This window comes from Schistocerca americana, chromosome 1, assembly GCF_021461395.2.
Source record: "Schistocerca americana isolate TAMUIC-IGC-003095 chromosome 1, iqSchAmer2.1, whole genome shotgun sequence".
NCBI classification, from domain to species: Eukaryota; Metazoa; Arthropoda; class Insecta; order Orthoptera; family Acrididae; genus Schistocerca; species Schistocerca americana.
The window spans coordinates 627,086,024-627,111,513 of NC_060119.1; the positions used below are offsets into that span (position 1 = coordinate 627,086,024).

General features: G+C 38.9%; 1 protein-coding gene across 1 annotated transcript in view; it reads right to left on the minus strand.

Moving 5' to 3' along the window:
• The window catches only part of LOC124625560 (RRP15-like protein), a 62,773-nt gene that overhangs the window by 20,772 nt on the left and 16,511 nt on the right, over positions 1–25,490 (minus strand). The window contains exons 2-4 of the mRNA XM_047149180.1: positions 22,419–22,750; positions 17,408–17,493; positions 7,968–8,148 (exon numbers count right to left, since the gene is read on the minus strand). Of these exons, the coding sequence (XP_047005136.1) occupies positions 7,968–8,148; positions 17,408–17,493; positions 22,419–22,750 (599 nt within the window). The remainder of the gene's footprint in view (positions 1–7,967; positions 8,149–17,407; positions 17,494–22,418; positions 22,751–25,490) is intronic.

Here is a 25,490-nt window from a genome sequence, read left to right on the forward strand (position 1 = left end):
GCCTAATAGTGATACAGTCAGAAATGAAGCACGGCAATTGAGTAGATTTTTAAATCTAAGATGACTCTAATTTCTGTGCAGAAAGTAATGTACTAAAGAGGCGTCTGCAAAGATTTTCAACAGAGAAAAATTTTCGCTAAATTCTCGTTCAGAACATCTTCTATCATACGCAGTTTATTATTTGGTTCTTGTTGATCATTATCAAAGAAAGCAGCAGTGTCAATAACAACAAATAGCAGTCTCTTCCCATTGTTTCACTAATGAGACAATTCCTCTCTTTTTTTTTTTTTTTTAAATTGTAAGCAGCGGCAGTGCACACCAAAGCAAGCCATGCCGCGAGTGGTGACAGGTAGTGAACACACATTACCAGAATGCGACAAACAATGCATGACACAGTACAGGAATACATTTTCAGCTTAGAGTGACGTAAGCACCTATAACAAAGAGAATGGCACTTATTAGATCAAAGAAAAATAAGCAATCAATTCAAACCAGACGAAGCATGTGAAAAACGAAGGGTACCCGCATAAAAACGGACGGAGCGCCTGACGCATAGCAATGGCTACTTGGTAAAGCTTAACTGCTAAGCTTACGACTCGAACCAAACTACTGTATCTGTATCGTCATTCATTCGACCTAAATTGTGTCTCATATCACAATGGACTAACTTTGTTTCGATTTGGAGGTGCGGCCTAAAACTTTTCTCTCCCCTTGAATTTCGAGTCTCAAATTTCAGGTGCGGCTTAGATTCGGGAAAAATTTTTTTCCTTGATTTCGAGTCTAATTTTTCGGATGCGGCTTAGATTCGAGTGCGGCTTAGATTCGAGTAAATACGGTATTCAAGGCAATGGCATACGACTACAGATGATTAAATATTTTAAAGAAAAAAGTCAGTTCACTTGGTGGAGTTTTTACAAAATCTGGGTGAGATAGATTACAAATGAGAATATGAGGACGGACAATTCTGGAACAGGTTGAGACAGACATGTGTGATTGTTGTGGGATGTTTGAAATTAAGTTGTCATTATTTAAAGTAAGAAATATGACAACAGATTAAGAGAACTGACTGGGCTGAATTTATATAGATTCAGGGGTAGTAAATAAATTTGTGATTGAATTCTGTAAAAGTTAGAATTAGTTTTGAAGACTGATGTATGTGCAGATTAGTGACGTATACTGTGAACAAGAACGAACTTCCAATGAAGATAAGATTTGATGAGCATTAATAAATCTCACTGAAAAGGCAAGAAAAAGGAAGATAGATTTTAACAAGAGGATATTACGAAGACAACTCTTTTGCATTTGGGAAAGATGGCAATTAATGTACAAAAGACCAGGTGTGAAATAAGTTATGAACACTGCTGGTGCAGCGTCATAAAAAGGAACTAGCGAAGAGATGCAAGAGCAATTATCTGTGTACTAAAGAGTAAAGGTATACTCAAGTGCGGTATATATGATAACGATTATTGTGCTTCATTAAAATAGTATGTGAAGACACTAAAGGGAATTATCAGCAGAGTTTACCACGGACAACATGAGTGTGTTGATACGGTACTCTGATATTCATAAGTGACTATATAAAGATGAAAATTGATAAATGTGACAAAAGACTACCCGAATTCTGCATAATAAGGTAGGGTACTACTTCTTCCGAATCTCTGAATTCAGATCAGTAGGGTGAGAATGAAAAGTATTGGTACTAACCTGTTCCCGCACAGCATTTTTCCATCAGTAATGATTAGCATTGATACTTGTACAGGGAGATGTTCCACGTTTATACATCACCGCCCTGTGAATGGCCATAAGAGGGTCTGATCCAGCCTTTCTTTTACCTGAGGATCAACCCTGTTCCTGACCATCCCTACCATCCCACACACAGTAGGAAAAGGGTCATCCTCCGTGTCTCCCCACACCTGCCCTCCACCTTCCATGAGACATCGTGCTGACGCCGCTACCAAGATATCTTCACCTTTGTTTATATGTGACTCCACCAATGCAAGAATACATTATATAAAGACACTTTTAGATCTGTCAGTTGAAATTTTAAATAATTTTTGTAAATTACTGGGTGGAACATAAGGTTAACTTAGCCATGTTCCAGGTTTTCCATGGTTTCCCTAAGGAACCCTCGCCTGAATGGGAAGGCTATTCTGATCAGAAGTCCATGGCCACATTAGCCATTTACAGAGTTACTTAAACCGTTAATGTCAAATTATTTAACCTTTGATCAGTAGTGACTGATTATTAAAGCTACTCAGATTACATAAGCAGCAAAAGTTGTCAATTGCAGCAAGCACATTCCACTCAGTAATATTGTAGTAAAATAGTTGTCATTTTTATCGTAATTTTGACCCTGAATTGTCTAAGGAAAGAAAATTCGTGCCCAAGAGGGGCAATATAGTGTACCAATGTATGCAAAACTCTAATTTGGGTGCGACAAACTTAGACTGTGGTGAACGGCATATGCCGAGTGGTGAACGGTATATACCGAGTGCAAGAATTGGACATTGCTTGCTACGAATGCATCTCTGTGTCTTGCCAAACCAAAGATTTTGTTTTATGGACTCACTGTGAAGGAAATGGAGAGATCAGACTTGTGAGAGCCGGAGAGAGATTGCATTGTTGTGAAATGCCATTACTGTATATAGTAAATGTTTAAATCGTTTTTTCAAAAAATAAAATCCAATAACTAATATCAAGTATTCAAGGCGTGTATATCACCATACCAAAATTAGTTAATTATCACAGTACACATATTACAAGACGTAGATCGCTCGGAGGTGAAGTTTCGAACGATAGTGCGAACCTGGATTTTCCGCGGTCATAATTCGTCGAGAGATTATCTCCAAATTAATAAACTTTAACTTGCTAAATTGTTGGACCTTTCATCCAGACTCATCAAACAACATAGCGCACAGTTGTGCCGAACAATCTGCATAGCAAGTAAAGGTTTTAGAGATTTCAGGTGGAGCAGATAACGACAAAGAATTTCCGCAAGATTGCCACTGCGAAATACAGCTCTTGCTCTTGTGTGGTATTTAAAATGAATTAGTTATATTTTCCAGGTTTTCAGGAGAATGAAGATAAAAGAAAATATGGAACTAAGCTAAACCAATAACTAAACAAAAGCACACATAAAGAGTATTTATTTATAATAATAAAGAAAGAAAGAATATTTTCAATTAACCATTAATAATATATCAAAACATCCAATTAATATTTCTTTCTTTTCGTCAGCAAAAATAGCAAAATACTATTACAGCAAAAGAATGAAACCACTCACTGAAAACTCCAACAAAAGTGTTTTGTAATCAAGGAATATGACAATGAAACTTTATCATATATTTTAAGAAAGAAAGAAAAGGAAGAGGAATAGAGATTACCAGCAAGAAATATTTAGCGAGGAGGATTGTTAGTGTAATGCACGTTACAAATACACAACTTCTGAACAGTGTGTCATTTCTGCCCCCACTGAATTTTGTATGATTGTATTTGTTTCCTTTGAGGTTATTAGTCACAGGATACTGTAATTTGTATCAGCTTGCTTGTTCTTATGGTCAAAATTTATGACAAATCTATGCAAACAATGTTAAATTTAAGGCTGTTGTAATGTTTGTGATAAGTATAGTGATGACACTGATACAGAAACTTCAGAATACAAATGCAACTAAAAACACTGCAATGTCCGTGCATCCCTACATTCTCTGTTATCTTGAAAACATCAGATCATCTCAGAGAAATCAGTCTGTTGATGGCCACATGAAGTGAACCATCTCAGAAGCAACACGCAGGTGAATTCTGAAAGAAATTCAGCAACTGCATGCCCATGAGATGGTAGTGACTCGTGTTCAAGTGAGATAACACTTACAACCTCAAGAACTTGTCACTAGGAGAGTTTAGGAGGAAAAAGCAAGCAATGGTTTCAGCAACAGAAGACGACTCGCTTTCCTTTAAACAATTTCATCCACAAACTTCCTGGCAGATTAAAACTGCGCGCCAGACTGAGACTCGAACTCGGGATCTTTGCCCTTCGCGGGCAAGTGCTCTACCAACTGGGCTACCTAAGCATGACTCACGCCCCATCCTCACAGCTATACTTCTGCCAGTACCTCGTCTCCTACCTTCCAAACTTTACAGAAGCTCTCCTGCGAACCTTGCAGAACTAGCACTCCTGAAAGAAAGGATATTGCGGAGACATAGCTTAGCCACAGCTTGGGGGATGTTTTCAGAATGAGATTTTCACTCTGCAGTGGAGTGTGCGCTGATATGAACCTTCCTGGCAGATTAAAACTGTGTGCCGGACTGAGACTCGAACTCGGGACCTTTGCCTTTCGTGGGCAAGTGCTCTACCAACTGAGCTACCCAAGCACGACTCATGCCCCGTCCTCACAGCTTTACTTCTGCCAGTACCTCGTCTCCTACCTTCCAAACTTTACAGAAGCTCTCCTGCAAATCTTGCAGCGCACACTCCGCTACAGAGTGAAAATCTCATTCTGGAATTTCATCCACAAGTTAAACTGCTCTGGTACAAAGAAGCAAGAACTACTTGAGAAGAAGCCAATCCATCCTCAATGAGTACTTATGTTGAAGTAACTGTGCTGTACTTCTTTCAAGACACCATGGTAAAATAGTAATAGTTTACAATGAAGATATTCCAACTGATGCAGTACAATGAATCACAATAAAAACTAAAAATAGTTATTACTTGTACCATGTAACACTGATTGCTTAACAATGTATGTACATCATTATTTCACTACTCTTCAGACTTACTTTCAAGTTAGATTTTTGTTTTGGTAAACAACTGTACTGTTATACCACATTGGGCTGTGCTTACTGTAACATCCAAAGCATGCATGGCACATAGTGAAGTTTGTAAAGAATTTAAAAGTTAATTGTAAAGAAATAGGAATGATTTCTTTTAATCAGCTGTCCTCTCACCTGTTTCCAAATCCAAATTACCACACTCAATGTGCAGCAATCACCACAACATCCTTATGGATTCTTGCCATAAATTGGAGTCTGACATCTAAGTCATATCTAGATTTATGTTATTAAATCACTCCAGACAGACATCCATCCATAGAGACTTAATAGTTGTGACTGATTCCACTGGCATCATCAACAGTGAAATAGACCAATACCAGGTCCTTTTGTATATTTACTCACATTATAGTGTATTATTCAGCTGCCAGTCTTAATACCAAAATCTGATAAGCTTCAAGCATAACTGCATTTTGTAGGAGTTTATTTATGATGTGACCTCCATGACACTCATGTGTCAACTGTGAACAGCAGATTAATGTTAACTATCAGGTAGTACACACAACTGATATATTTTGAGAATAGCATCAGTACAGAAGAGTGATGAAGGGTGTCATCAAATCAAGAAACACAGCATAACATGGGCTCTAGTTTCTATAAACTTCTGGATATTGCGAGCGAACAGCGCAAGCAATTTTCAAACAATCTGTGTCTGAAGAACCTATATTGATTTGAAGAAAGAAATTTTTCAGTTGCCAAGGAAGTATTGACACAAAGCACTAAATATGTTCCATTATTCTACTGCAAATTGACATCGACAAAGTAGGTCTGTAGTTCAGTGCACTTGCCATGCGAGCCTTCTTAAAGACTTCAATGAGTTGAGTCTTTTTAAAATCATAATGGATGTTCCATTGACCTACAAAAGTCTGTTTATAGAAATGAGCAAGTTCAACATTGACTGTAATTGGTATACCACCAAGTGCAGCAGATGTTTCTCTATAACACATTTTTCAGTTGTTGTTCAGTTCTTAGAATCACTTATTCCTATTTTTGTCTTTTTCACATCTTTGTGATGGTTGAAAATATGAACTTTGTTGTCTTTTCCTTGGTAAGATCATTTTGGAAGAGAAACGTTAGTATTTCATCGTCCTTATCATCTTCCATTTCACTGCTATCATGATAAACACAACTGTCTAGACAATTTTCAACTAGTAGTAGATTCTATGTAGAACCAAAATATTTTAGTGATTATCAATAATTCAACAAGTAAGACACTACAAAAGTGTTCTTATCCATAGTTTCTCCTCACTTCAGAGCAATTGCAGCTTAATTTTTCTAGTTTCAGATCAACAAGGTACACGAGTAGTGGCTAAAACATTAGTCTGGCACCTACAACACACCATGAAGGAATTATCCGAATAGGAAGGAATTTGGTAGATGTAAGGTACACATGCAGACAAGCAAATGATTATAATTTCAGAAAAATTGGATGATTTACTCAAGACAAAGAACTTCACAAATTGAGCAAGTCAATAACGTGTTGCTCCACCTCTGGCACTTATGCAAACACTTATTCAGCTTGGCATTGATGACAGCATCGTTGGATAGCCTACTGAGGGATATCACACCAAATACTGTTCAATTGGCATGTTAGATCGTCAAAATCCAAGCTGGTTGGAGGCCCTTGCCCATAATGCTCCAAATGTTCTCAGTTGGGGGAGAGATCTCAGGACCTTGTTTGTTTGTACGTGTACATAACATCTACTGATTTCCATCCCACTTGGATAATTCCTTCATGGCTCCCTCATCCCATTCAGATAATCCTTCAGGGTGGTGGTGCTTCTGAGGTTTCCCTTACAAACAGATATAAAGAGTGTTCCAAAATAATGTACACTCTCTTTGAAACAGAATATCTCTTTAATTGACAAAGACAGAAATACAATTTTTATGGGTAATAACCTAGAAGGCGGTGAAAAACATAACAATGCTTTCTTTTGCTTTAGGGTTGTTAGCAAACATGGAGTTATCGTTTGAACAACAGAAATGGGTGCTAAAGTCTTACTGGAAAAAAGAGAATGTACATGCGGTACACTGACATTAGAGAGTTGAATTTGGGACACCATCACCGACAAGAGTAACAATTACAAGAATCAGAGATAAGTTTGAAGTCGAAGGAATGGTGCACAATATGAAGAAGGGACATAGCAGATGAAAAGGAAGGTCAACATACAATGAGAGTGTTGATGCAGCAATCCAGGCATACACACGATCCCCGAAGAAATCTGTGAGGCAATGTTCTCATGAGACTGGGAACTGCAGAAGCAGTGTTCATAGAATTTTGTGGTTTCGGAACTTTAAGCCTTACATTCCAAGACTTCTCTATGCTCTTAACGACAATGATCCTGAGAGGTGAAGCAAATTTTGTGAGTGGTTCATTAACAGATGTGAAGAAGAGCAACATTTCCAAGATCGAATTCTTTGCTCAGATAAAGCGACATTTAAATCTGATGGAACAATTAACCGCCAAATTGCGTGTACTGGGCCAGGGAGAATCCATATGTAACTGAGCAAAGGCATGTTAATCTACCAGGAGTAACAGTCTGGTGTGGTCTGTCTTCTAGAGTTAATCGGGGCGCACTTCTTTGACAACACTGCCACAGGTGACTCGTAGTCGGAAATGGTAACTCCTGGTCTTAGCGTTGTCTTTGGAAATGAAGATTATTACTATCAACAGGATGGGGTGCCACCTCACTTTCACCTGGATGTGAGGGCATTTCTCAATCATACATTCCCTGTCAGATGGATAGGACAAAGAGAGAATGTAGAGCATCCAACTCGATCTCCAGATTTAAGTCCTCTAGACTTCTTTCTGTGGTGCACTCGCACGAACACAGTTTAGGCTGCGAGACCACACACACTGGATGATCTTAGAGAGCAAATTCAGAAGACCTGTGATGCTATTCCATTGTAAGCAATAAAGTTGGCACGTCGCTCAGTCGTGAGTCATTGTCATCGGTGTATTGCGATGGACGGACACCAGTTTGAACATTTACCACATTAAGTCAGACCATGAGGCGCCTAACACAACTAAAATCGTATTTCTAAGCCCTTTCATTAAAGAGATGTTCAGTTTCAAAAAGTGTATACATTATTTTGGGACAACCTGTATTAAAGTGACACTTGAACATACAAAACATGCTTACCTTCATATCAGCTTCGAATTTGGCTGAACTGCCTTTCCCCATTAGCACATCTAAGAAGGCCTTTTTATCAACAGACTTCATAATTTTATCTTTTTTAACTTCAGAATGCTTGACTTCTCTAAACTGCTCATCCAGTTTTTTCTGATGTTGTCGCACTGCATTAAACAACTGCACCACCCCTCTGTAAACAATATAGTATTAATTCAAATAAAAATTCTCTAGTTGCTGAACAACTAAAGTTTGGTCATTTTTCGTTAAGTAGGTAGATTAAAAAATACATTCTCCATTACAATACACAGTGACACCAAATCATTTATAAAGATTTTGATATAAGGGATGAAATGCTATTGGGTATAAAGACAAACCTTACTGTACATAAGGTATTCTGAAACTATACCTGGTTCTAAAAGAATGGAAGATACTATTCTGTAAAAACGAAAAATGATAGATTTACTTATTTTTAAAGGTTGAGTCCTGTGAATCCTTATAAAGTCACACAATTAATTGGTAGAAGAATACCAAGTAAATTTTCTATAGTCTCAAGTAATACTTCAAAAACCTACATTTCCTTCTTAGTGTCAATTTCAGATGTTATGATTTAAAAAAAAAAAAAAAGAAAAGAAAATCAAATAGGGGTAATGCAGGAGTAGATTTAATAATGAATAGGAAAATAGGAATGCGGGTAAGCTACTACAAACAGCATAGTGAACGCATTATTGTGGCCAAGATAGATACGAAGCCCACGCCTACCACAGTGGTACAAGTTTATATGCCAACTAGCTCTGCAGATGATGAAGAAATTGAAGAAATGTATGATGAAATAAAAGAAATTATTCAGATAGTGAAGAGAGATGAAAATTTAATAGTCATGGGTGACTGGAATTCGTCAGTAGGAAAAGGGAGGGAAGGAAACGTAGTAGGTGAATATGGATTGAGGGTAAGAAACGAAAGAGGAAGCCGCCTGGTAGAATTTTGCACAGAGCACAACCTAATCATAGCTAACACTTGCTTCAAGAATCGTAAAAGAAGATTGTATACAGGGAAGAAGCCTGGAGATATGACAGATTTCAGATAGATTATATAATGGTAAGACAGAGATTTAGGAACCAGGTTTTAAATTGTAAGACAATTCCAGAGGCAGATGAGGACTCTGACCACAATCTATTGGTTATGAACTGTAGATTAAAACTGAAGAAACTGCAAAAAGGTGGGAATTTAAGGAGATGGGACCTGGATAAACTGAAAGAACCAGAGGTTGTACAGAGTTTCAGAGAGAGCATAAGGGAACAATTGACAGGAATGGGGGAAAGAAATACAGTAGAAGAAGAATGGGTAGCTTTGAGGGATGAAGTGGTGAAGGCAGCGGGGGAGCAAGTAGGTAAAAAGATGAGGGCTAGTAGAAATCCTTGGGTAACAGAAGAAATATTGAATTTAATTGATGAAAGGAGAAAATATAAAAATGCAGTAAATGAAGCAGGCAAAAAGGAATACAAACGTCTCAAAAATGAGATCGACAGGAAGTGCAAAATGGCTAAGGAGGGATGGCTAGAGGACAAATGTAAGGATGTAGAGGCTTATCTCACTAGGGGTAAGATAGATGCTGCCTACAGGAAAATTAAAGAGACCTTTGGAGAAAAGAGAGCCACTTGTATGAATATCAAGAGCTCAGATGGAAACCCAGTTATAAGCACAGAAGGGAAAGCAGAAAGGTGGAAGGATATATAGAGGATCTATACAAGGGCGATGTTCTTGAGGACAATATTATGGAAATGGAGGAGGATGTAGATGAAATGGGAGATATGATACTGCGTGAAGAGTTTGACAGAGCACTGAAAGACCTGAGTCGCAACAAAGTTCCAGTAGTAGACAACATTCCATTAGAACTACTGACAGCCCTGGGAGAGCCAGTACTGACGAAACTCTACCATCTGGTGAGCAAGATGTATGAGACAGGCAAAATACCCTCAGACTTCAAGAAGAATATAATAATTCCAATCCCAAAGAAAGCAGGTGTTGACAGATGTGAAAATTACCGAACTATCAGTTTAATAAGTCACAGCTGCAACATACTAACATGAATTCTTTACAGACGAATGGAAAAACTAGTAGAAGCCGACCTCGGGGAAGATCAGTTTGGATTCCGTAGAAATATTGGAACACGTGAGGCAATACTGACCCTACGACTTATCTTAGAAGCTAGATTAAGGAAAGGCAAACCTACATTCCTAGCATTTGTAGACTTAGAGAAAGCTTTTGACAATGTTGACTGGAATACTCTCTTTCAAATTCTGAAGGTGGCAGGGGTAAAATACAGGGAGCGAAAAGCTATTTACAATTTGTACAGAAACCAGATGGCAGTTATAAGAGTCGAGGGACATCAAAGGGAAGCAGTGGTTGGGAAGGGAGTGAGACAGGGTTGTAGCCTCTCCCCGATGTTGTTCAATCTGTATATTAAGCAAACAGTAAAGGAAACAAAAGAAAAATTCGGAATAGGTATTAAAATCCATAGAGAAGAAATAAAAACTTTAAGGTTCGCCGATGACATTGTAATTCTGTCAGAGACAGCAAAGGACTTGGAAGAGTAGTTGAACGGAATGGATAGTGTCTTGAAAGGAGGATATAAGATGAACATCAACAAAAGCAAAACAAGGATAACGGAATGTAGTCGAATTAAGTCGGGTGATGCTGCGGGAATTAGATTAGGAAATGAGACACTTAAAAGTAGTAAAGGAGTTCTGCTATTTGGGGAGCAAAATAACTGATGATGGTCGAAGTAGAGAGGATATAAAATGTAGACTGGCAATGGCAAGGAAAGCATTTCTAAAGAAGAGAAATTTGTTAACATCGAGTATAGGTTTAAGTGTCAGGAAGTCGTTTCTGAAAGTATTTGTATGGAGTGTAGCCATGTATGGAAGTGAAACATGGACGATAAATAGTTTGAACAAGAAGAGAATAGAATCTTTCGAAATGTGGTGCTACAGAAGAATGCTGAAGATTAGATGGGTAGATCACATAATTAATGAGGAAGTATTGAATAGGATTGGGGAGAAAAGAAGTTTGTGGCACAACTTGACTAGAAGAAGGGATCGGTTTGGTAGGACATGTTCTGAGGCATCAAGGGATCACCAGTTTAGTATTGGAGGGCAGCGTGGAGGGTAAAAATCGTAGAGGGAGACGAAGAGATGAATACAAGAAGCAGATTCAGAAGGATGTAGGTTGCAGTAGGTACTGGGAGATGAAGAAGCTTGCACAGGATAGATTAGCATGGAGAGCTGCATCAAACCAGTCAGGACTGAAGACCACAACAACAACAACAGTGATTAATATGCTATTTCTGCTGGGGCAGACTTCTATGCATATTGCAAATAACGCAAACTACCACAAAGACATAATTTTAAAGAGTAGCACCCTTACAACTGTAAAAGATTTTTATTACTTTTTTATTTGTTTACTTAATTTCATTCAATTGAATATGTATCTCCGCAGCAAAATTTCACAATTTACAGAAAAGAAGAACACAAAAAAGGTGTTTGACAAGGTAATGATCTCCCCCCAACTGCCTTACAGTTGCATTCTTGAAAACACTGTCCAAATCAGACAGAAAAACAAAAACTGTTTAGCCCAACAAGAATGGGAAACAAATTTAAAGGTATCACAGTTAACTGACTAGCTTTGGCATCTTTAGGTGTCTTGTATTCTGCCACGCACCAGCATCGTTCATGCATGCCATTTGGACAATGTGAGCCATTATCTTCATTAGGTGCTACCAGAGACTGCTCATCAAGTGTAATGGGTCCAGTAATTACATCAATGGCCTGCCCCTCCCATGGTCAGTTCCAGGCGTTCTGTCTGCAGTCTGCTCCCACAAGCAGTGTTCTCAGTTATTCCCTTTTTGGTCCAGTGCACCTAGTCAAGTGCTGGTGTTCTGTCTTCAGTCTGTTGCACCTGCACCTGGCCTGGTGCACTGGACTGAAGGGGGAATGTCTAAGAACTTTTCTAGCGGAAGCGGACCACAGTGGGAACACCTGGAACCACACCAGACCAAAAACGGAACACCAATGCAAGAACAGATGCACTTCAGAAAAGAACATGCAAATTTCAGCAATCAACAACAAAAATGCCTTTCACAGAACAAAAGGAAACATTGTTCTATGATGATGTTGAAAGCAGCGGTTTTGTATGGATCAGAAACACAAGTGGCAACTTCTCAGAGAGAGTTTGGGCAAAAAGAGTGTCAGATAATTCTGAGAACCACTTACAAGAACAGCTTTCATTAAAAAATTCAACAAATAAATTTAGTGCAAAGTAGAAAAGAATCACAAACAATTTTTAAAAAAAATATGCATGATTTTGTGGTTGCCTCAAATGAATGGAAGTCAATGTGGTGACTAAAAGAGTACTCTTAGTCTTTTGACACAAAACCCAAACCCACAATGTACCGGTACAAAAGCAACAAAAAGGGCCTCCACATATTCAAAATCAAAGTCTGAAGATGCTTTCAACAGAGATCACAAAGTGATAACAGCTAGAGGAATAAATCCAAGTGCCTCAGAGGTAACTGCAGCACATGTTTCCACCACTGGCATGCTGTCTAATGGATCAGTAAAGACCTGACCAGTGATACCTGAGTCTGATTTCATCTAGAGTTTTCACAAATCCTAGGTGACCAGATGTTGGGAATGTTGTGTAAAAATTTCAGGATAGCTGTCTTTATGTGAGGTCAGATGGCGAACAACCATAACCACCCCATTGGATTACTGTCCCTCTTATACAATGCTCCATTACCTAATGAACTGAAATTCTCCTATGGTTGGTGCCTCCTCCTCCTCCTTCCTGCTTCTACGGTTTTCAGCAGTGCTGGATCTTCCCTCTTCTCGGCAGCACTTCATTTAACATAGCGATGACTGGGATTTCATCCAAGCTGCTGTGATTCGCCAAAGAATTTCTTGAAACGCAGTTGGCCTCCATGTGTTTGCATCCATTTTTGCATACCACTGTAATGTTGTAGTCGTGAAACCTCAGTCCCCATCTCAATAACCGACTTGTTGGATCCTTCAGGCTAGTCAGACAGCCGAGAGAATGGTGGTCTGTTACGACAGTGAATAGTTTGCTAAATAAATATGACTAGGACTTACTGATCGTCCAGACTCTTTCTAAGTTGTAGAGTATTTTATCTCAGCCTTGGAGAGTATTCTGGAAGCATAAGCTGTCATCTTTTCACCACCTGCCTCTGCTTGCTACTCACACAATGCCAGAACTGGAGGAGATAGTGCCTCCCTAAGGATAAGGAAAGATCTTTCCTGCGTCTCATTCCTGGAAAATATGGTGCCTCCCAGCAGTTGTTCTAGCAAGGGGGGATGTATCTTTGTAAAGATGACCTCTATCAATCGCCGGTAGTACAAGCATATTCCACGAAAACTTCTCCCATCAGGAATGAATCAAGGATTCAGAAAATCTATGTCTACTTTTACTTTCTCTGGATCAGGGTGGACTCCATCACCATTCAGCTGGTGCTCAAGATTTTTATTTCTTGGGCAGTGAAGAGAGTTTTTTCAGTTGAGACAGAGACCTGCGTTCTGAACACACTTCAACACGGTTTAGGTAGCTTAGATGTCCTTCAAATGTCTTCTAAAAAACAACACTGTCATTCAGATAGCAAAGATGTTTTCCATTTAAAGTGTTGTAGCATGTTATCCATCGTACGTTCGACGATGGTTGAAGCATTACATGGTGCAAATAGAATAACTTTAAACTGACAGAGGCTATCAGGCGTAGTGAAGGCAGTCGTTTCCCAAAAAGCCCTAACAATCCCATTTGCCAGTAGTCTCTCAGTATGCCCATAGCAGAGAAATACTTTGTTCCTTTCAAGGACTCTAACGTGTCATCAACTTGTGGCAACAGATAGACATCTCTCTACATGAATTTGTTCAGTCATCGATAGTCAACTCAGGAGTGCTATGTGCTCTCCTCCTCCTTTGCAAGGACTACAGGAGAGGATTAAGGACTCTCTGAATGTTCACAGGTATCACTCCTGATTTGTAAGCACCTGAAAATTGACACAGAACAGCTATCACATGTCGATGTTGCTCCTCAGTCAGGCCACATACTATCGGCAGATCGATAGCAGCTTCCTTCACTGCAATGTCTCATCGTAGCAAAGAGTGGTTCTTTGTCGATAACACTACGCTGCCCCCCTGAACTTGTTTGGCTGTCCCTAAGCACATACTTTTAGGGATGAGTTGTGGCTGTTCATGACAATTATTGATCCAAAGTCCTCCTTGACAATCTACAATACCTATGATTGTCGCAGGCATGTATATTTCTTTGGTGAGCCTGAGTAGCTTTTGCAATCAAAAAAACTCCGTAGTTGCACTGAGCATCTCAACTGATGACTAGAACTCATCTCGTTGATGACGGCCAGATAGCATCTGCAATGGGAACAGCCCCTAGCCTAATCTTTGTTCTGTGTGCTTGTTGGAATAGCTCTGTCAATAAGGAGCTCTGATCTTTCAGTCTATGACTGCTTGCGATTTCTGCAAGAAGTCCCATCCGATAATAGCAACTTGTCTATGTCCTGCTAAAACAACAAATCTGAAAGGCTGCATTCTGACACTGATAGCTATTCTTGCAATAAACATTCCTTTCAGCTGGATGTGTTTCCCATTTGCAACCCTCAGCACAACTGCTTTTGTATCACAGAACATAGTCTTCTTTAGATGACAATGATAACCCAATGATAACCATTTGACATTACACACAAAGAAACCCAGGAATCAACTAGTGCCTGGGCAGGTCAGCTGTCAAAGACGACCTCAACGAGATTTCCTGAGATATTAGGGACTGTCATCCATGGATGATTTTCATCTGTGTCAGCTTCACCTCCATGTAACCTCACTTAAGTTTTCCTGAGGCTGGGGGATGGGTGAATGACACGTACTTCCATATGGCAACACGCTGAGAAGTAACCTTGTCCAGTGTACAGTGATGGGCTTCATCGCACATGTTGATTGTATATTGTTTGCAGTTGAGTGGTGTGAATAAAATTATTGCGATAGTTCACATCTGATGCCATATCAGTAATTGAAAACTGCCTTCCCTCCTCTGCTGCAGTGTACAACATATCCAGGGATCCTGCAGGTGAAAACATATCTGGGTGTTGTTCCCAGTCCTCCAAATGCCTGTTCTCCTGTGGTGCACTGTACTTGGCTTACTTGTCAGTTGCACCTGTGTTGGTTGAATGCTGGGTGGTTGTTTGTCAGTTGCAGCATAAGTCTGAGTCGGTTGAGTCCATTCTTCATGGTGTGCTCGACTAGTGATGGAGATTGGTACCAAAGATCAATACACCCCTTTTCAACACTCTCTGCTGTCTCATGGCTGCTACTCTCCTGTATACTCAGTTTAACACTTCTAAACTATTTAGTGTATGAGAGAGACAAGCTCATAGTGGTCTTCCACAACTGCCACAGGGAGCACATTTGGCAGTCTTTCATGCCACCCTTTTCTATTAAATTTTCTCATTTCACTGGCATCACTTGATGAATTCCTCTGTAACTGTGACATCCTTTTATGAGAAGAGCTTGTTATTTGTCTTCTGCAACTTCTTTAATTAAGTGTGAAATTTTGTTGGCTTCAATCATATTCAGATTTATACTGCGGAATAGGGCCAAAACATTCTGTATGTATGACAGTGTCATTTCCTCATGACATTGGGTCTTATCTTTCAATTGTTCTGCCTCTAAGCAGACTTGCTGCTGACTGTCACTGAAAGTGTTTCTTCAGTTCGACCTCGAATTTGTCCCAGCTATTAAGCTTCTCTTCATTGTTTTTGAACCAATGCTGAGCTGTGTCATCCAAATAAAAGTACACATTTGCCACACACCATGTTGTCCCATCTACTGTATCTGGTGACTCGGTCAAATCCTTTCAGCCATTCTGTCATATCCTGCACAATGTCTTTGAAAAACGCTGATAGATGCCTGAGGTGCAGCTCACTCACTGCTGTTCTGGATGCTATCTGTCTCCTAAATGTACAGATCTTAGGAACAATGCACTGCTTGTATTTCAGTTCCATCTATGTAGGTGATGGCCTTTACATTGCCTAATTGGAGCCATGGTGATGTAGATGTCTTGAAGTACCCGACATCTCCATCAAACAATGTCACAGAAAAACCACAATCAAGTGCAAATAGGAAGGTAGGGTCTTGGATTAAAGGAAAACAGTTAGCAGTGAAAGCACATTTATTACTGACTACAACGTACAGCCTGTGGTATGACAGGTTACCCCACCCTTTCCTTGAAATCTGATGAAAGATGTTCATGTAAAAATGTTTTCTACGTATTTAGCATCTAAAGAATATCCATTGTGCGTGCTTTGATTTTTGTTTCTGCGGAGACAATGCAAGAAGCATGAGCACATGACATTTGCAAGACACGATGCTGCCACGAGTCTCTACCTGCTCTAGAGGTGGCATTTATACTTCGGTGTCACAGCTTGGCAGTGTTTTGGAAAGTGCAGAAGCAGCACCTTACTGACAGTGTAAACACTCAGAAGAAAAGGAAAGAGTTAATGTCAGTCTCTTATGTGTTATTCTGAAATTCAGTTCAGATTTGTTGTTCTGAGTAATAACAGATTTCCCATCGAACATTTTACTGAATACCAGCTTTCTGGAATATACAGTGTTTGTATAAATGGCTGCACTACCTGTCCAGGAACTCAGTTCTCTTCTGCTTGAAGTGATTTATACAATCACTGTATATTCCAGAAAGCTGGTATTGATACAACTACTGAATGTAACAGAACATACAAACATTACAAATATAAGGTATTTCGAAGTAATTCCAGAAACAATAAATACTAAGTAACAACTAACTGCTGGTGGTCAGGTTTGAAATAGCAACCTGCAGCACACCATCCAGTAACGCATACCATAGCTCACAACAATATTACAGTTTTCTAATTTCTGCTTTCATGGAAAAGTCCACATCATCCTGAATTTGTTTCAACAGTCTTATACTTCACTTTAACAGCTTTTTTTTTTTTTTTTAATCAACATTCCCCTCACTAGTTCCTAGCAATAGAACCATCAATTCCAAAATTCTTAATTCCATTACCAACTGTTATTTAGTGGTGATGGTGGTGGTGCCTATGCATACACAGTCATGTTTCTGCCTGTATTTACAAGAGTACATTAGACAATTAATTATAGGAATCCAGTTATTTCTCATAGTGACGTCTCCAAGATATATTAAATGAACCTTTTGTTCCCCACACTGATGGCCACCAATTTCATTTCTTAAGGCCACTTATGTCAAATTCAACACAGCATCTGACATTGTAACTGACATTTCTGTTTTCATATCTATGTACATACAAGGTTTTAAAAGCTAATTAATTTTCTATATTATTTTATACAAGAATTAACAATTATCCTGTTACTTACTTTGTTGCTATCTTGGCTAATGCCTTTTCTCTGTTCTTGTCCAAAATATGTGGTTGTACCCTGCCTTTGTTCTCCCACAGTTTCTTCTGCAGCATAGAAGAGTTGATAAAAGCTTTACAGGCTATATGTGTCATTCAAATATAAAATAAATAATAAAACACACACTCTCTCTCTCTCTCTCTCTCTCTCTCTCTCACACACACACACACACACACACACACACACACACAACAGAGGGAAACATTCCACTTGGGAAAAATGTATATAGAAAAAACAAAGATGCTGTAACTTACCACATGAGAAAGCGCTGGTAGATAGACACAATAAAAAGCGCGTGTGCGCCCACACACACACACACACACACACACACACACACACACACAAATTTCAAGCTTTTGCAACCTAAGGTTGCTTCATCAGGAAAGAGGGAAGGAGAGGGAAAGACGAAAGGATGTGGGTTTTAAGGGAGAGTGTAAGGGGTCATTCCAATCCTGGGAGCAGAAAGACTTACCTTAGGGGGGAAAAAAGGACAGGTATACACTCGCGCGCGCGCGCACACACACACACACACACACACACACACACACACACAATGTGATTTACCACGTGATTTACCAACTGACATGCCTACACTGTGAAGCCTTCTATGTGGGAATGACCGGCAACAAACTGTCCATTCGCATGAACGGACACAGGCAGACAGTGTTTGTTGGTAATGAGGATCACCCTGTGGCTAAACATGCCTTGGTGCACGGCCAGCACATCTTGGCACAGTGTTACACCATGCGGGTTATCTGGATACTTCCCACTGACACCAACCTATCAGAACTCCAGAGATGGGAACTTGCCCTTCAATATATTCTCTCTCCCCGTTACCTACCCATCAGGCCTCAACCTCTGCTAATTTCAAGTTGCCGCCCCTCGTACATCACCTGCCATTCAACAACATCTTTGCCTCTGTACTTCTGCCTCGACTGACATCTCTGCCCAACCTCTTTGCATTTACATATGTCTGCCTGTGTCTGTATGTGTGCTGATGGATATGTGTGTGTGTGTGTGTGTGCCCGAGTGTATACCCGTCCTTTTTCCCCCTAAGGTAAGTCTTTCCACTCCCGGGATTGAAATGACTCTTTACCCTCTCCCTTTCCCTCTCCTTCCCTCTTTCCTGATGAAGCAACCTTGGGTTGCGAAAGCTTGAAATTCGTGTGTGTGTGTGTGTGTGTGTGTGTGTGTGTGTGTGTGTTTTACTGTGTCTATCTACCAGAGGTTTCCCGTTTGGTAAATAAACACACACACACACACACACACACACACACAAAGATATCGCAACAACTGATAGTTGACAGCAACAGCAACAGATGAAGACTACAAGCTCGAAAAATGTCTCACATGGAAATTGCATATTAAATGATGCTGAGTTTATAATTGAACTATGCCCATGTAATCCTGGAGTACTGTAGATGGTGATACAGTCACAATCAATGGTACATTACAGTACATCTTCTACTCCTGTTATATTTCATACCTCTGGCAATGCATATTTCTCAATGTGAGATTACTGATTAATACCCATGTCTGCAGATCTATATTTTTTATGTCATATTATTTACTATCTTTTATTCTGAAAACCTTTCAAAAATTACCTAACATTCAAACTCAAGAAAATTTAATTATACCTCAATGTATTAATTCTACATAATTATTTTCTGTGATTAAGAATCAATGTGAAATGTAACTACATCTAATGTACCATTGTGATATATATCATTATGTTTCATGGAGTGAGAAGAAAGTGTCTTTGACTTTTTGAAAGTGAAGAATATACAGCAGAGTAACTTTACCTAGCGTTTTATTTTACAGAAGTTACATTTTATACCTGAAATACATTTTGTGAGCTCAGCTAATCATCATTATTGATGATTTACTGAATGAAGGAATTACACCTAACTGACTCCAAGAAGAAGATTAATATAGTGTTGTTAAGCACTTACAAGACCCAGGAAACCTCTTGGTGATCTCAAATCCCATTTTCTTTTTTAGGACAAAGAGTCACTATAACAACAGTTACTATGGCATCAAACAGAAAGATGAGTGTTGTTTTCACTGCTGACATTCTACAACAAATAGTGTTAGCAAAAATTGGTCTAGGCTCCTTGTCCTGCAATTAACTATACTCAATTCTATGTTTGGAGATGTCTGACAGAATTGAGTCTCAAATTTATTTTGCCAGTTATTTAATGTTAAAATAGTATGGATTATAGAAATTGGTTTAAGAAGGCTTATTATTTTAGTAACAAATATTTGTTTTCGTATTCATCGTGTAGGAAACTTGTGTTTATGATTCGCATGTGTTGTCTATATTTCAAGATACAGTGATTTGTTAGAAGTTAGCACAGCAGTGTCACTACTCGATTTATAGCAAAAATTCACTGCCCATTTCTTGCAACAATTTTTGTTTATGGTGTCACACATGATTAGCAAGTTTGACTTTTCCAAGCTCATAGTCACAGGTTTATACTGTCTGGTAGCCCTGCAAGTAGAATATACCAAATCCAATGTTTAACTTCAGAGTTCAGCCATTTAATTTTGTGACACAGATATGATCTCTGACACGTATTTTTTTACTGATAAACAATTTTCAAGTCAGTCTGTCATCAACGCCTTCACAGTGACCCTGTTTGTAGAAGAGGGCAAATGAACTAGCATTTTGAAAAACCATCGTATTTGTGAATCTGTTGTTTCAAATTTCTCCACACTGCCATTAATTACTGCTAGCCATTTTTTTTAGAATATTACACCAACATATGCAGCCCAGGCAGATAATCTGTTAGCAGAGTAAATTACAAGTGGCATCTGATTGGAAAGAGTGCATGTACTGCACACACATTCACAAAAAACTGTAACAGGGATTCTCATACAAAGTATTACACAGAATTGAAAACACAGTGTGTGCATAGATACACTAAAGCAATTTAAAAGATGTTTAACAGGCGAGACATAGATTCTAAGTTTTTGTAATGGTCAGAAATGTGTTAAGGTTCCGCCAAATAACTCCAAGCTTGGTACTTGCAACCACAGTGCAAAAGCAATATATGTATCAGTGTCTGAGTTTCTGTGTTTCTTTGTAGCAACACACAGAATAAGATGAAATTAATAGCATAAAGGCTTAAGTTTTTATGAGTTGTTGAAATTACAACAGAGCACAAAATAACATGAGCTGCTGGTAAGATCATGGTAAGCAGTACGGAAGTAGATCTTTGATAAGATATGAAATAAATTAAAATTCATGACACTTATTAAAGTTAGTTGGAACTTGGAAGTTCCTGCACACTTAATTTGAGCATTGTGAATAGCTAGTTGCATTCTGACATCAATCCAGATGATTACAGAATTATTATGTGCCAGTTTCCTTCAATTTAAAATGAAAAGCTGTCACATCTAAATATAATTAGTTTAACTCAACTAATAATCCACAACAAGTTAATTATTAGTATTACACTGCATGACCAGAATAAAGGAATATCACTATAAGTAACAAACATATTTTTATCAGCGAGTAAGGAAAAATCCATGAGAACAGTTTCACAACGGCCATACATACCAATGAACAACTGGTTGGTTATCATGCATATATTAAAAAAAGAAAAGAAAACTGTTTAGAGATTGCAGTGAAGTTGCCACATGACCTGATTCCTATTACAGGTTATCCTGTCTACGATAAAGTGGGACAGTCGTTCCATAACACCACCTGCCCCACACTTTGTTGATGGAAAGTAACGTTCTCCAGGCATTCACCAAATGCTAAACCTTCAAGCGAATTGCCTCATGGTGTAGTATGATACATCACTCCAAATCACTCATATCCAATCAAATGCTGTCCAGTGGTGTCAGTCTTTACACCATCTCAAGTGTCGCTTAGTACTGACTACAAAAATGAGTGGCTTATTTGGAGCTGTTTGACCATGTACCTGATATTTCTTAACTCCGTACACACAGTCATTGTACTACCTGGTCAGCTGGTAGTGCCTTGGAACTTAAGAGTAAGTGCTTCCACTGGATACAAGAGCACATACGTTGTCAGCAGCTTTTCCGTTGCATGCTGCTGTTGGTAACTGTATCTGTGGTGAATGATGGGAAGTGGGCATGATGAATTACGAGCCACATGATCAAACAAAATGGAGGAACCAATGATAAATACTGTTCGATGTCATCATGATATGGAGTTTACAAAATTATGTGGTGGCATAATGGAATATACTGTGCAGAATGTTGACATTTAAAACAGAATACTCCACAAAATTTAAACTGTATTCTTAGGTTAATGCTTAACCACAACCTCAGAAATGGGACAATTTGAAAATACCCCACAAAGTTTTTGAAACAATCACTGGGCTATGCTACAGATCAGTCTGTTACCACAGCCAGGTTTCCTCCAGTCATATTCACAGGCTTCACCAACTTACAATGAAACTATCGCACTGGAATATGAAACAATGTTCCAAGAAATTCTGTAGTATTCCGAGCAAAATATACAATGCAAGAAATACATACAAAAACAGCTAAACAACTTTTTAATCAACAACAGTCAGATCAGTAATCTTCAATCTAGCAACATCCATGTTGAAAACAAAAGTAATAAAGCCATATCTTCTGCCGAAACAAGTCAATAGATTCAGTGATTCTCAGTGGCTACTGTATACTAAGACCTGTCTCACCTGATTGGTTATAATCAATAGAAACAAAATGCCAACAGCAGCACACAGTGGAAGCACCACTGACGCCATAAGGACACTTAAAACTCCCACCGATTTCACGTAACTTTTACAACCACCCTCAACAATGCTCAGCAGTTCCTGCCCATCAGTACTTGAGGTCTGCCTAGTCTATTGTTGTTTCTTTGCATTTCTAAATATAAAATTAGGATCATGTTAATGCAAAGAGCAGAACAGTGAAAATAATAGGGAGCTGACAACAATTTCATTACTTTTAATAAATGTAAATTGGGCCTCACCTTTAACTTTCTGGAATCCTTCATAGCATTTTTCTCAAATTTTACAGTGGTATCTTTTTCTTCTTTCTCAGCAGTATCAGTTTCTACTGAAGGTTTTTCCTTTTTTGCAACTTGTTGCAGCTTCTTTGCTTTAGCTAACACAATGGTTTTCTTATTTTTTGGCTTGTTTGTCTTCAGGATCTTGGCCATTGCATCAGCCCAGCCAGGGTTCCCACCAATGACACCTGTCCCCTCGGTTGCACTCTTGCTTGTGTCTGTTCCACAGTCACTGTCATTAGTATTTTCAGCCATCTCATGGTCTTCATCAAGTGAAGATATTTCAGCTTCTTCATCTTAAACAAATGTAAACACAATATTAAGAAAAGCAGAAAGACAGAAAGAAAAGCACCAGTAATTCATGTGAGGAAATGAGGGCTCATAGCTCAGTCATTTTTAACTTTTAAAGGTATGGAAATATAAATTATAATTTTACAAAAACAATGTTAGTAGATCAGTGTTTTAGAGCAGAAAGTCAAATAACAGAAAATTCACTCAGAAACTGAATCCTATGTAATACACGAGGATGCTTTCTCCCCCTTAAGTGGAACAAAGTCTAATTAAGAATTAATTATTTGCTCTGAAGTGAGGTACAAGCTGCTATGTAATTTTTCTGACACACAAACACTACATGCTGAAAGGGATTCTTATATAAGAAAATGTCATGAAACATAAACAGCTTGCTGCTGTGTTTCATCAGCTTTTCGTACGTTTACTTTCACTGGTTAAATTGACCACTACTTGCTTGCAGCTACACCACTACATTCAAAATTGAATGCCACAGAGAAGCAGTACCTCTTCTTGCCTATCTATACTATTTTCTAATGCAGTGAAGAAAAAAGCAACTGTTTACCCTGCAAGGAGAAGCCTCTTTGGGGAGAAGTTCCTCGGATTCAATACCAGTCATCCAAAAGATGAATGTCTTTCCATACCTTCTCACAGTGAAGAAAGTTGAGTGCTTGTCAATGTATTCAATGTTAACTGAACACGCCCAATGAGGTTCACGGAGCTGTGTCTCCTTTCCCTTTCCTTCTCTAATGGCTGCAACTTTGTAACAAATGCAGATAAAGAACAATATTCAAGAAACGAATCCCTAGCAGTCTTACAAATGTTTTACAATAGGTGATCTATTTTTCCTCGTAGTTCTCCAACTAAAATGGACTCTGTTATTTTAAATGCTTTGAATGACTATAGGTTGAGGAGTATTTTTTTCCCCGAGGACATGCAGCCTTACTGTATGGTATTCTGGAGGTAAAATAGTCCCCCATTCTGATCTCCGGGTGGGGACTACTCAGGAGGATGTTGTTATCAGGAGACAGAAAACTGGTGTTCTACGGATTGGAGCATGGGATGTCAGATCCCTTAATTGGACAAGTAGGTTAGAAAATTTACAAAGGGAAATGGATAGGTTAAAGTTAGATGTAGGCCTAATGGGAATTAGTGTGGTTCGGTAACAGGAGGAACAAGACTTTTGGTCAGGTGAATACAGGGTTATACATACAAAATCAAACAGGGGTAATGCAAGAATTGGTTTCATAATGAATAAAAAAATAGAGTGCGGATAAGCTACTACAAACAGCATGCTGAATGCATTTTAGTAGCCAAGATAGACAAGAAGTACCCATCTACCACAGTAGTACAAGTTTATATGTCAACTAGCTCTACAGATGATGAAGAGATTGAAGAAATGTATGATGCGATAAAAGAAATTATTCAGATAGTTAAGGGAGACAAAAATTTAATAGTTATGGAGGACTGGAATTTGACAGTACGAAAAGGTTGGGTTGGGCTGAGTTGATTTGGGGGAAGAGACCAAACTACAAGGTCATCAGTCTCCGGCAGTGCCCTTTCAAAGGAACCATCCTGGAATTTGCCTGAAGCAATTTAGGGAAAACATGGAAAACCTAAATCAGGATGGCTAGACACGGGATTGACCCATCGTCCTCCCGAATGCGAGTCTAGTGTGTTAACCACTGCACCACCTTGCTCAGTATGTACGAAAAGGAAGAGAAGGAAAAGTAGTATATGAACATGGAGTGTGGATAAGGAATGAAAGAGGAAACCGTCTGGTAGAATTTTGCACAAAGCATAACTTAATCACAGTTAACACTTGGTTTAAGAATTATGACAGAAGGTTGTATGGAAGAGGCCTGGAAACACTGGAAGACTTCAGTTAGATATTAGGGTAAGAGAGAGATTTAGGAACCAGGTTCTAAATTGTAAGACATTTCCAGGGGTAGATGTGGACTCTGGCCACAATTTATTAGTTATGAACTGTAGATTAAAATTGAAGAAACAGCAAAAAGGTAGGAATTAAAGAGATGGGATCTGGATAAACTGAAAGAACCGCAGGTTGTAGAGAGTTTCTGGGAGAGCATTAGGGAACGATTGACAGGAATGGGGGAAAGAAATCCTTGGGTAACAGAAGAAATGTTGAATTTAATTGATGAAGGGAGAAACTATAGAAATGCAGTAAATGAAGCAGGCAAAAAGGAATACAAACATCTCAAAAATGAGATCAACAGGAAGTGGAAAACAGCTAAGTAGGAATGGCTAGAGGACAAATGTAAGGATGTAGAAGCATATATCACTAGAGGTAAGACAGATACTGCCTACAGGAAAATTAAAGAGGCCTTTGGAAAAAAGAGAACCACCTGCATGAATATCAAGAGTTGAGATGGAAAACCAGTCCTAAGCAAAGAAGAGAAAGCAGAAAAGTGGAATGAGTATATAGAGGGTCTGTATAAGGGGGATGTACTTGAGGGAAATATGGAAATGGAAGAGGATGTAGATGTAGATGAAGATGAAATGGGAGATATGATGCCTGCATAAAGAATTTGACAGAGCACTGAAAGACCTAAGCCAAAACAAGGCCCCGGGAGTAGACAACATTCCATTAGAGCTACCTTGGGAGGGCCATCCATGACAAAACTCTACCGTCTGGTGAGTGAGATGTATGAGACAGCCGAAATAGCCTCAGACTTCAAGAAGAATATAATTCCAATCCCAAAGAAAGCAGGTGTTGACAGGTGTGAA